Source organism: Alligator sinensis, unplaced genomic scaffold (assembly GCF_000455745.1).
Source record: "Alligator sinensis unplaced genomic scaffold, ASM45574v1 scaffold73_1, whole genome shotgun sequence".
Taxonomy (NCBI): domain Eukaryota; kingdom Metazoa; phylum Chordata; order Crocodylia; family Alligatoridae; genus Alligator; species Alligator sinensis.
In genome coordinates, this window is record NW_005841838.1 from 3,771,844 (window position 1) to 3,785,587 (window position 13,744).

Consider the following 13,744-nt stretch of genomic DNA (forward strand, 5'->3'; position numbering starts at 1 on the left):
TGCAGATATGTAGACATGCTAACTGGAGAAGCAGTGGAAATTGCCAGCTTCTTTAGTTTGCTGATTAAAGGTTTCATTTTGTGTGACACAGTGTTTTGGTTTTGCATGTTTAATCTTTTTGGTAAATTTTGAAACAAAACCTTCCTTTTTAAGAGATGAAATGCTTAATTTTAGTATTAAGCTGAAAGAATTTTGTGACTCAACTAGCCTCAGGTGATCCAAATCAGCATTTTTGACACACAATCAAAAACTTGGTCTAAGTTCACTAGCTGGTCCTTAGAGCATAAGTTTTCAGGTACATAAAAAGTTTGCTTTCCATGGTATTGAATTCTTTTAGCATTAGAACGTGTAAGAAGAAGACTGAGTCAGAGGTGAAAGTAGGTTGAAGACCCAGAGAAGTCATTCATTTGGCAATCTGAGTAACCCTGAAGATTGTCTGGGTCTCTAGGTAGTATAGGATTGTTGCCGTCTGTAAGAAAAAAGTGTGTGGTGTTTTTGTTTTTTTTAATGACAAACACAAATAACTACTTTAAGGTATGAAGTAGTGTTTTGCATAGTTTCCAAGGCAATTCTACTCTTTATGCACAGATGGATTTAAGGATAGCGGTTTGGGGGGAAAAAACATCTTATTTTAACTCACACTTACTGTTTTGTTAAAGGGCTCTCTCTTTTTTTTTATTTCCTCAGCACTGTGGAGGAAATGATTACTTACGTTAGCAACTTATGTTGTGGACTTTGAAATTTAATTAGTGCAAATGTTAATGTTACAGAGAGGGCCAAAGTATTTAATGCCTGCTTTCATTCAGTTTTCATGAATAGAATCAGCTACCAAATGCTGAGTGCAGTTGGCAGCAAGGATGCAGGAGACAAATAGCCTAGAGTAGTGGAAGAACAGGTTAGAGATTATATAGACAAATCCCATTTGGCCCTGCCAACTTGAAAGCATCTAGTTGTCTATATAATCTCTAACCTGTTCTTCCACTACTCTAGGCTATCTGATGCTTTCAAGTTGGCAGGGCCAAATAGGATATACCCTCATGTATGGAAAGAATTGGCTGATGTAATTTCAAAGCCATTGGCTAACAAGGGTCTAGCTGGGGTCTGATGGTATTAACATCTTTATTAATGATTTAGACAATGGAGTTAAATGTATGCTTAGCAAATTGATGGATGATTTCAAGCAGGGTGGAGTTGCAGACACTCTGGAGGGGGAGGACTAGGATCTAGAATGACTTGAATAGACTAGAGAAATGGTCTGCAGTCAATCAGATTAGATTCATCAAGGACAAGTTTAAAGTCCTTCATTTGGGATAGAAAAATCGCATGCCCAAATACAGACTGGGGAATGACTGGTTATGTTGCAGTACTGTAGAGAATTACCTAGGGCTTACAGCAGACCAGTGGTGCTCAACCTATTTCCTTGATGGGCCAGTTGAGCAGTGTCCAGGTTGTCCACAGGCTGGATGTGCCAGTGGCCCTGATCCAGTGCCCAGGGCAGGTGTGACAAGGCTCCATCTGGCTACATACAGGGGAACTGGTGGCAGCCTGGCCCAGTTCAGCCCCATGTGGAGGAAGGGGGTATGGCCTGGCCCCAATTCAACTGGGCAGGGGGAAAGGAAGCATGGCCTGGTCCCAACCTGGCAGTGTGGAAAGAAGAGGGCATGACCTGGCTGTGTTGGCAAAGGGGGCGTGGAAATTTGGCAGCAGGCTGGGAGGGTGGCCACTGCTCCACCTCTGACAAATTTCTCAACCCATGGGGAGCCTTTCAGGCCACAGATTGAGCACCCCTGCAATAAAACGTAAGATGAGTATGAGCCAACAGTTGGCTCCTATTGTGTACGTATACACACACACACCCCCCAATAGCATACTGGGTTGTATTAACTAGAGTTTTTTGCAGGTCCAGGGAGGTGATTTTTATGCTCTGTTTGACACTGGTGATACTGGACCTGGTGTACTTTGTCCAGTTTTGGTCCCTACACCGAGCCATACATGCAGACAGATTGGAAAGAGTCTAGCAGAGAGTAACAGAATTTACTAGAGAACTGGGAAGCATAACTTACGAGGGAAGCCTGAAACAGCTAGGGTTCTTTAATCTGGAGAAGAGAAGACTAAGGGGGGATTTGTTAACAGTCTTTAAATATCTGAAGGGTGATTATAGAGAAAGTGGAAATGAGCTTTCCTCTGTGGCCACGGGCTCAAGCTACAGCAGGGAGAATTTAAATTGGAGGTTAGGAAGAACCTTTTCACTAGCTCAGTGTTCAAGTATTGGAACCTAGCGAGGTTGTGGAAACTCCGTTCCTGGAAATTTTCAAGAGCAGGTGGGACAGACACTTGGATGGAATAGTTGAATCCACGGGGATGATCTTGCTTTGTGCAGAGGGCTGGACTAGATGACCTTGTGAGGTTCCTTCCTGCCCTACTTTCCTGTGATTTTAACATTCATTTTTAAACCTGGTTTCTTTGCATTGTTGTAGCATTCTTGCATTGTATAATTCTTCATATTGTTTCCCTTCCTCCTCATTTCTTCCCAAGTGAGGCATTACATATCAGCGTTTTTCATATGGTTTGGGCATAGAGTGAACGGTTTTAATTTCAGTTACCTCGGTTACTCTTAGAGAACATATTTGGCAAAGCTGAGTTTTAAAATGATAATATCCAAACTTTTAAAAATAATTTTGTAAATGCTTTTATGTACTAGACCAAAGATACTATTTATGAACTTATACGTGGATTTTTCTTTTGATAGCTAAATTATTCTAACATCAGGCAGTTTTTTGATATTTTTGTGGCTGTAGCAGGAAAACTAGAATACCTCTAGCTCCTCACAGATCTGATAGATGAGCAGTGTATTCCTTGCTTCTGATGCATGTTTTTGTCAGTCACAAACTGAAACTCAGTCTTCATCTAAACTTTTCTTTTTCTTTTTCTTTTTTTCACTCTTGTTAAGAAATAGAAATGGTAATCATGGAGAGATGCAAGATGTCTGAATTGTCTATTTCTGCTGTGACAGAGCAGAACACGACAGATGAAGAAAAAAGTGCAGCTGCCTCTGGAAGTGAAATGACCAATTGGAACAGGTATGAAAACTCTAATATTTGGCCAAGTTCCTATTTTGTTTCTCTTTAGTTCTTTTTCCTGTCCAGTTTTGGATTTTTCCAACATGGCTCATCAAAAACATTCTTGGATTATGATTATTTCTACTTTTGTGTGTGAACAAGAAGAAAATGTGTGTTAAGGGGCTGATGTATTCATTTCCCAGACTAACGTGTGTTCCTCCCTTTAGGGTAAAAACAGACTTTGGCAAATGAAGTGGATCAGCTGTGCCAGGGGTATGTTCCTGCTCAGCCAATCTCCTTTATTTGGTGAAATGCACATCACCCTGTATCCCATCTCTTGATCTTGCGGAACAGTGTTTCCCCACTTCCAGAGATGCACCTCTAGCAATCTCTGGGGTTCATTGACCTTGTGTCCCCATAGATTTTCATGGTGGCACAAAGCAATAGAAGTAGACACCCATACCTTTTGTAGTGCCACAATGTGGCTGTAACTCAAGATACTAATAAATAGTGCTGCTGTATTGCAGTGGACGTCTATTGGCTTCGCAGTGGGAGTGCTTACAGTTAAAGTTCAAAGGATGGAAGTCAGCTAAGAGTACAAATTTTATGGGTTTCCAATGGCAAACGCTTATAGAATAGAACTTGGGGAAAGCATCTCACCTGTTCTGTGGAAACTCAGCAGATGAGAGTATGAAATCTTATTTCAAATAATGGCACAAATGCTTGGTCTTTAAGTTTTGTGTTGCAAATTTTTCTCTGTAAAGCTAATACATTCTGGAGTTGACTTTTAGCATAGTAAAACATTTGGGTGAGAAATTAGCGAAAACTGAAGTTTGACTGCACATAAAGAAACTTACCCACAAAACATCCAGCTCCAAGGATATCTCACTGGAGGCCAGAGAGAGCATTTAGGTTCCGCATTAACATTATGGAGATGCAAAAATAAGCAGGTAATGAGCAAGGCATTTCTAGTTTCTCACTTTTGACATGAAATTGATCAAAAATAGCTCTAGGCGCACACTCTAGAACTGTGCCTAGGTGCTGGACTGGAATATTATCCTGTTTTTTAAGTCTTCAAAATAAAGAATCTCTAGATGTTTGATTATTCTAATGCTTTGGCATATATCTGCATTTCAAGACAGTTAAAAGGAAATAGTGATCTAAGGACGAAAAAGGTCACCAGTGCAGAAAAACCTAATGTCCTATAGCAGGAATAGATCCTACCACATTAGCCAGAAATATCCCTAGACTCGGCAAACTAAAATACTACATAAAATCTTTGGATAATACAAACTGTTCAGTTACTAGGTAAATAAACCATTAAAATCTTAGCTGTGTCTTTGATGACAGTTAGTAATTTAATCCAGCCACAGTGTAAAACTTACATAAATACTGCTGTGTCCTCAACGTTTTTTAAAAGTTTTTTTCATATTTTGATTATCCCCCTAATTGATCACTGCCACCATCAAAGATTAGATCTACTAGCAGGTCCAACACAATGGTGGAAAATAAGAATATATAAAGTTATTGTAATGGTGCAGTAGCTATTGGCAAATTTGACTTTTTAATTACTCCCAAAGTACATTCAGCTTTAGAAAACACTAGATCTATCAAATTTTTCATATATAAACTTGTTTTTATGAGATCCATTGATATAATACTAAGACAAATCAGCTTGAATCTAATTGGAACCTGCATAACGTTTTCATACATTTACAAATCCTGTCTGATCTGTGAAACAGACCACATATTGATTGTTGTTCATGGGAACAAATACTGTGTAGCAGAGAAACAGATTTGATAACACAATACCTGCTTCATATTAAGTAGCAAAATGACAAGCATTGAATTATTTTGAGCTTTTATTGTACAGTAGACAAAGATGGATAGATGGGGAAGAGCTATTTTGATCATAAAACTCATGGACAGATGTGCTATTTGAAGGGCTCCAAGTACCTTTGAAATGCAGATGCTTATAGCTAAAGTGCTTCAGAAGTGACCCATGAAAAAAGAGCAACAGCTTTGAAGCGCTTTTTTATTTTTTTAGCACTTGAAATGTGCAGCTTTCAGTGTTTCTTGTGTACTCACTCCCACGGAGGAGGGGAGTGGGGCAGAAAGCCAACAAGCACTCTTATGTGCACGCAGCTATCTTTGGGAGACCATTACTGTATGCCTTCACTGCTGTTTTGAAGTTCTCTGTAATTTGGGGTCCTTCAAATGCATGTCTGTCTATCCTCAAGATTCATTCCCATACACGGGCCAGGTTCTTGGTTCCTCCCAGGCTGTCAGATGCGTAGATGGACAGAGAAGGAAAGCTTTTAAGCCATCTTTTTGCTCCTCTTTTGTCTTGTTTGGCTTCCAGCATAAATTTGAATAGGCTCAATGGCTGTTCTGACCCATGCTTATCTTCTGGTTTAGCAAGTAGTAATTGCTGAAGCCATCAAAACCTGCAAATTTGTCTTCAAGCAAAATCAAAGATCATATGATAGAGGGATTTGGTCAAATGAGCTCTGGCTCTAGTGTATTAATATAACTATGGCCCTGTTATTGTCTAGTAGTTTTGTTAATTATGGAACCTGAGATGTTTGAGTTCTCTTCCAAATTATGATCTTTTATTGACCATCTGTTAGCTTGTTTAATATGGTACTAAAAAGTGCTTTGAGAAACTTGGTGAAAGGTGTTCATGTTTACAATTCAAAGCTTCTATTTTAATATATTTTTTAGATATTTTTAAGACTTTTCTTGATACAACTGGATTTGTTTCTCTTGTAATCTGGAGTAAGAAAGTAGAATGGAAAACTGATTTCAGTAACTTGATTTAGGTATGCACAGCACTTTTCACCATTTCTTGTTGTATTAGTTAATCACAGAAAATGGTGTGTTTGGTGCCTATGGCAGAAGATGCTCCATATATTCCAGGCCAGTCCACTTGCTTTAATGTAGCACCAAATTCCTCTGGCACTTCTGTTGTCACAGGGTAGACACAGGTAATTTTCTCATTTTGAATGGAATATAGCAAATTGCAAAAACCTGTATAACCCTCATCCATTCTCATAAAACCGTAACCATTGTTGTTCTCATGGGGTAAGTTGTTACCCCTAATTCAACATTGTTGGTCTCATGGGGTAACTTGTTACCCTACCCGCATGAACAAAGTGGAACCAGTGACAACAGTATAAATGTACCAAAAACTATTTATTAAACATGCAGATTTTTTAAAAGAGTATTTATAATGATTTGAACCCAAAATATTATTTAACTAAAACTCTAAAACTTTTTTTAGAGTTTCAAAATGTGAATGAACAATTTGCTAAGTCTGCAGTTCACACTGTTTTCAAACTAACAATTACTTCCAAAAACATTTCCTAACTGTTTTAACTAAATATTGCATTCCTCACAAAACAGCAGTGATGTACTGTGGTGCACACAAGCAAATCACTTACGATCTTCGCATTGTTTCTGGGTTTTGTGGTCATCTGTCCTTGGACAAAAAGCACAATGTTCACTCATGCTTGCAGAAGGTTCTACTTGAGTGCGTTGTGGCAATTTGTAATTTGGAACAGTCATACCAGACTTGACAGACACAGACAGATTGCGTGTATCCATCATTCTTCATTTTATTTGTCCATCGATCAGCTGTTCTCCAAGCTCCTGCAAGAAAAAGTGCTGTCTTCTTAAATGTGATCTTTGCTTCCAGTTTGTATTGTGGTCTGGCCAAATGATGAGGCTGGCAATGGCAGCCACATTCAGCATATTGAAAAATATTGTCATTGGCCACCTGTTGATTTTTCCGTCTGCAGGTGGTCATATGGTCAAGGTTATCCACCCCATCCTTGTTTTTTATTGTAGTCATGGATGATGTCTGGCTCTCTCTGCTCTGCACCCACTGACAGGTTATGGTGCGTGCTTGATAGCAACAGAACAACTTTGGACTTCTTTGGAACATAGGAAACTAGGGCGAGTTCCCCATCAAAAGCAAAAATGGATGAAAGAGTTTCCCTTCTTCGATTTGCTTGCATTTCGTTTGGGATATCAGCTTTGTTTTTCTGAATCGTACCCATATAGGTCAAATCCCGCTGTAACAGTCTTTTTGCCAGGTCAGTACTTGTGAAGAAATTGTCACCCGCAATATTCCTTCCCGTCTTGTACCAGGGATGACCAATTTTTCAATGACCTGGGGACCAAGATTACCTTGGCATGTAGTTTCTGGTTGCTTGCCCAGGTAGATGTCTCCAGACAGGGGGAATGATGTTGCTGTATCACAGCACCAGTGAATTTTCAAGCCACATTTGGCAGCCTTGCTGGGCCTGTACTGTCTGAAGGGACACAGTGACCCCTTAACACAGTGAGCTGCTCATCAACCATCAGGTGTATTCCTGGAATATACCATTTCCTGAGCTGCTCCACAAATTGTGTCCAAATATCTCTGAAGGCAGCAAGCTTGTCTACAGCTCTCCTTTCCTCATTTGTCAGTTTGTTGTCAAATCTCAGGTAGCTGTTATTTTGACAGAATCATTTTAAACTCGTGATGGCACGGAAGCAAGGACATCTGGTGCGTTGCTCCCACAACTCCTCCAGTGCCTTGTGACCACCGTGGTATAGACCACTCAGCAGTAGGAGGCCAATGTAGGCTTTCAGCTGTGTTTCATTCAGCTTTTCACACTCCTTTCTATTTTCAGGATGACTATCATTCCACTCCCTGAATCTTCTTTCTGCCTCTCTGTTTATAAGTCAGGATATCTTGTGAGAAACAGGTGGAATGTTTCCACCACTGTCTTTATTACTTCCCCTTGTTGGCCCAGCACTTTCATGGACTATGTCCTTGGCTGTTCTCTGATGATGTATTAGCTGTGGAATTTTTTTCCCACACTCTGCCATTCCTTCCTGTAAAGGTTTCATTATCTGCAGTGTTTTCTGCGGGTAATGACTGTGGCACTGCTCCACATCCTGCTGTAGCTCTCCTCGGTCTGCCACAGTGGCCCCAGGCTGGTCCTCTTCCCTTTCCCACTGGAAGTGTTGGTATCACTTCTGCTTGTGGCACTAACTCCTCCTCATCTGATCTGAATGAAGCTATCATAGGCGCATGGTCTCCTTGCTCTGAACAATCTCCCATATCTGGAATAAAGTCGGCGTTCTTACTGCCTTGGGATAAGATTTCATCAGTGGATGTGTCACTGTCATCCCCGGTTACCTGTGCAAGACAGGCTTCAGCACTGAGTATGTGCTGCCTTCTCATCCTGGACTGCAGAAAAAAAGAAAAAAGTGATTACTGCTGAATGCATATAAGTAACGATCAAAGAAGGCTATCCACCTATGCTGTGATAGAAGCAATTCTGCCCTGCCCTGTCCTCCTGGGCACAGAAGCCAGAGACCAATGTCTACCCTTTGCAGGCAAACCAAATGTGGGTGGATGCTGTTTGTAAACCACACAGGCAGGGACTTATTGAGAGCAGGTAAAATGGGCATGGGGGGTGTCAAGCCCTTACTGTTGAAGGGGCCTCCTTGTCTTTACTTCCAACAAAGGCAGGGCAAAAAAGAGCAGAGGTGGATTTGGGTGTGACAAAGGGTGTTTTTTTGTGGCAAAGAGCAGGGTGTTTTGATGACCTTGCAGCCTGCAAATAAAGCAGTTAGCAAAAGGGATTGCCACATTTTCTGCAAAAGCAGAGTGGAGGATGGTCATCCATTAGTTACCATAGATACCTGAAGTGGACATGAATGAGGTGTGAATGAATGCTGACCTTCAGATGCATTCACCCAAAGTGGCCAAACAGGCCTGTCATTTATACAGAAATTGCATTGGTGTAACAAGTTACCCCAATGCATTATCATGGGCTTTGGGTAAATTGTTATATGGAAAAACACATTCATACCTGGGGTTACATGTTACCCTGGGCAGTTTTTCATCCTGTTTTTTGGGGATATTGTACACTGCAGTGCCAGTGACAGTGTCCTTAAAAAAAAATTAGAATTGATTAACTTTAAGTTACTGCCCAAAATATGCATCTGGGGTAGGAAATTACCCCATGGGAATGTCTGAAGGTTAAGGGTTTAGGGAAGTGTAATTGGTGAATTTGTTTGTCTGAATGGCTTGCAGAGATGTGTTAAAGATGATTACACAAGGGATAATACTTAACGTTTGGCTGTGCTGTGCAGGTAGTTATATTAGTTAGCTAGTGTTAAGTGCTGGAAGAGTGTGGTGAAGCTCGTTTGCTTGGTAACAGCTTCTGTTATGTGTCATATTCCTTTGTGTGTCTTGTGTGGGGATGGGTGCAGTATTGCCTTTATCTGACTTCAGCTGTATAGCTGCTAAAGGATTTCACGATTACATTTGCGGGACTGGATGATCTTCATCCGAGAGTGCTGAAGGAGCTGGCCGAATTCATTGCAGAACCCCTGGCGAAACTCTTCCACAACTCGTGGTACTCTGGAGAAGTCCATGAGGACTGGAAGAGAGCCAATGTGCCCATCCACAAGAAGGGCAGGAGGGAGGACCTGGGTAACTAGAAGCCAATTGGCCTAACTTACATCCTAGGAAAAATCCTAGAAAACTTCATCAAGAAGGTTGCAGAAGGTAAGATTCATAATGACAGCCATGTCATGGGCAGGTGTTACCTTGCCAACCTCATCTTCTTCTATGACCAGGTAACTTGCCACCTGGACACGAGAGCAGGTTGACATTGTGTACCTTGACTTACAAAAGGCCTTTGATTCAGTATCCCACAGTGTCCTCACAAGAAAATTGGAGGATTGTGGATTTCTCACCCACCAAGACAGTCAGGTGGGTGAGGAACTGGCTGCAGGATAGAACCCAGAGAATTGTAGTGAACAGATCTGTGTCATCCTGGCGAGAAGTGGGCAGCGGTGTCCCACAGGGGTTGGTGCTTGGTCCAGTACTTTTCAGCGTCTTTAATGATTTGGATGTGAGGGTGAAGAGCTCACTGGCCAAGTTCGTGAACAACACCAAGTTCTGGGGGAGCGTGGTCACGCTTGAAGATAGGCTACAGATACAGGTGGACCTAGACAGGCTAGCAAGTTGGGCAGATCAGAATCTGATGAAGTTCAGCTGGCAGTGCGATGTTGTAGCCAGTAGAGCAAATAATACTCTGGCATGCATCAATCGAGAAATGTAAAGTGCTCCACCTTGGAATGGCGGCACCAAAGTGACTAGCACTATGAATGAAAGGGACCTGGGGGTAATAGTAGACCACAGTAGGAATATGAGCTGGCAGTGCGATGTTGTAGCCAGTAGAGTAAATAATACTCTGGCATGCATCAATCGATGCATCTCCAGCAAAACCAAGGAAGTGATTCTTCCATTCTACTCAGCACTGGTGAGATGGCAGCTGGAGTACTGCGTCAAGTTCTGGGCACCACACTTTAAGGAGGAGGTGGACAAGCTTGAGAGAGTCCAAAGAAGATACACCCATATGATCAGAGTCTAAAAAGGAAAGCCATATGAAAGTCTGAGGGATCTGGGACTCTTCAGCCTGAGGAAAAGAAGGCTGAGAGGGGACCTGGTAGCAGCTTACCGCTACATTAGGGGAGTACATCAAAGGGCTCGGTGAGCAGCTGTTCACCAGGGCACCCAAGGGGAAAACAAGGAGTAATAGCCACAAATTCCTGGAAGATCAATTCAGGTTCAACATTACAAAAAACTTCTTCATAGTCAGGGTGTCCAAACTGTGGAATAAGCTCCCTCCAGAGGTGGTGCAACTGCTTACCCTGGAAATCTTCAGGAGGAGACTGGATGGTCACCTTGCTGGGGTCACCTGATCCCTAGTTGTCTTCCCTGCTTAGTGCAGGGGGCTGGATCCGATGATCTTCTGAGATCCCTTCCAGCCTTACAATCTATGAATAAAACAAGGCAGAAGTCTGTCTTACTGCTGACCTAGCCCAGTGTTTCCCAACATTTTGCAGCCCAAGGCACACTTACATAAATAATTTTTTTCTGCAGCACACCTGTTAAGGCATTCCCCATTCTCATACCTGTTGCAGCTCATTGCCATGGCAAAATTCTGCGGCACACCTGTTCATTTCTGACGGCACACTTTTCTGCCGCAGCACACTGGTTGGGAAACACTAGCCTTCTCTGAAATGTTGTCTCTAACTCTAAATTTCCACCTTTTTAAACGTGTATTTGAAACTAAATTGAGTTTTGATATTGATATAGATGAAAAACATGACATGAGAAGTTACTACAGGTCAGTTGCATCATACACGTGTTTAACTCGCGCGAATTCAACTAATACGTGGGGTGGGAGGGGGGGGCGGGGCTTGAGCTTGCACATGGTGCTGACGCTTACTTGGAGGCCCATTATGGTGGTGACAGCCACTGCCTTCAAAACCTCCTGCTGTCCTGTCGCCATGGGGCCGTGCCCGGAGCTGTGTGGCTGGCCACTGGGCGGCACGCAGCCATCCCCACCACCACCCCACGCTGCGCTGTTGCCACCGGCCACAGAGCTCTAAGCACAGGGCCGCGTGCAAACTCAAGCCCCGCCCCTCCTCCCACCCTGCGTATAGTTGCCGATTTTCACCTTACGCGATTTTTGCCGTACGCGCTGCCTTTAGCACCTTACTCCCACGTAAGATGCGACTGACCTGTATATGAAATGGGTCCATTTTAACAGTGATACTAGGATAAGGCTGCTAAGCAGGCCTTAAAAATAGGGTTGGATAGTTATTTCAGCTGGCGGACCACTTAATGTGTTTTGGTGAGTTGTAGAGGGCCATGCACAAAATCTGTCAGAAGATATAATTTTAACAAATCATAGATAAAAAACCAAATCCTGTACTAAAAATCAAACATGTATTGTAACAGGCGTCAGCAACCCCTGGCATGTATTCTAGAGTGTGCCACAAAGGTATTTTGCTTGTCATAAGTGCCTTGGGGTGGACAATGGGGAAGAGACTGGGGCTGCACTGACACAAGAAGGATTGGGCCCCTTGCAGCTCCCCTTCTGTCTGCCTGGAGGTGCTATCTGCTGCTGGCAACGAGCCTGTAGTACTTGGGCATGGTGGGAGGGAAGAAGCCCCTGGGGCAGGTAAGACTGACCACCCTCCTTTCCCTTTCCTGTTCTATTTGTAGGTAATGATACAGGCTATATTACAGTAACTCAGTTCTTCCAGCATTATAACCATCATTCTAAAATTGCTGTCTTTTACAGGCCTTTTCTTGACATGGTATATAATGCACTGGACTGTACTGAAGATGACTACTATGCCCTCTTTGTACTTTGTCTCCTCTATGCAATGTCTCACAATAAAGGTAAGAGATTTATTTTGTATACTCATATCTTTCCTCCAGAAAAGAAAATGAAATGATACTTGACTCAGTGGCTTTAGTTTGGTAAGATTGTGGTAGGATTTTTTTCTAGATACTTTAAGCCACAAGAAATAAACCCCTCCTATTTTTCAAAGAATGCTGTGTGTAGATTGTGCCATTTTTCTTTAGTAAGTTTCCTAGAACTGCAACTGAATGCTTCATTTTTACTTAGATTAAGTCAATTGAATTTAGTGCTCTAAATGGTACTAAACCAATTCCATTCAGTACAATAAATATGTGAGGATCATCTAAATACAAAGTGGTGAGACTCCAACTTGGTGGTATTTTTACATTTGTTTGGGTTTATATAACTGTATTATGTGCAAGCCAAGGGAGAATCAAGCTGTTCATTTTGGAAGAATACTATGCTCATTGCTATAAACTGTCAAGAGACAAGGATTTTTGTCTATTGCCCACAAAAATCTTTGCTTCTCGCATATTTCCTAGCCCATCACAGCTGTAACATTGCTTCAGCACTACCAAAACAAGCTGTCAAATCATTTTTGTTAATGATACCCAATTTTGTCAGTGTTCAACAGCCACTACGTATGTTGTGCCATAGTTGTTTGAATTGTATGGCGTTTGTGTAGATTATTTCACTGGGATTAAATATCCTGTCCCTTGCATGCACAGAATTTACTTTGGACTTCAGTAGGTCATGTTAGATAAAATGCTGCAAACATTGTTTGTACCACATAAAGCTGAACGTCTATGTATGTAAAGGTTTTGATAGAAATATTGACACATGATAGTTATAATAAACTTGCTCATCTAAATGAGTTTTCATGTTTCCAGTAGAACATTTTACTTGCATCTCTTAAAAAATGCTAAATAAAAAATTCAGCTTAAACAAGTGGACTTTTATTGAATTTCAATTTCCTGCTCCTGAAATATACTTAATTTATTACTGGAAATAAATTTTGAACAGAAGGATTTAAGGTGATAGTGCCTCAACATAAGGGTATTGATGTAGTATGTGGAGGCATTTTTCTTAACACCTTTTTTTAAAGGTTCAGAGAAGAAAAAGAAAAGTGAATCAACAGAGCAGTCCTGGAAAGTGAGGGTGAAGGCTAATATTTAAATATATTTTTATATTAGCTTCCTTTGTCATAGTTAAGTGAGTTGGATTCTAGTCTGCAGTTCCAGTGGCATGCACTTTGTGGGGCTCTGTGTGGGCAGGCTTTACTGTGGATAATTCTTATAACTAGATCCCTAAGAAAGCCATCTATATAGGCTCTTCACTGTCATCTGCAGTCTAGTTCCCCAATAGGGATATAGAAAATATCCATTTAACCTCTTCTGATTTATATCAGTTAAGTGGTTAACTGGTATCTCATGCCTAGTTTAGTGACCTCCAGCAGGA

General features: G+C 41.6%; 1 protein-coding gene across 9 annotated transcripts in view; it reads left to right on the forward strand.

Annotated features, from left to right (window-relative positions):
• CLEC16A (C-type lectin domain containing 16A) overlaps positions 1-13,744 on the forward strand; it is a 172,065-nt gene that overhangs the window by 44,090 nt on the left and 114,231 nt on the right. For 7 of the 9 annotated variants that reach the window (XM_025203264.1, XM_006015503.2, XM_006015504.2 and 4 more), the window contains 2 exons: positions 2,951-3,080; positions 12,224-12,324. In XM_025203264.1, coding sequence (XP_025059049.1) covers positions 2,951-3,080; positions 12,224-12,324 — 231 coding nt within the window. The remainder of the gene's footprint in view (positions 1-2,950; positions 3,081-12,223; positions 12,325-13,744) is intronic. The other 2 variants (XM_025203278.1, XM_025203288.1) reach the window with 2 other exon arrangements.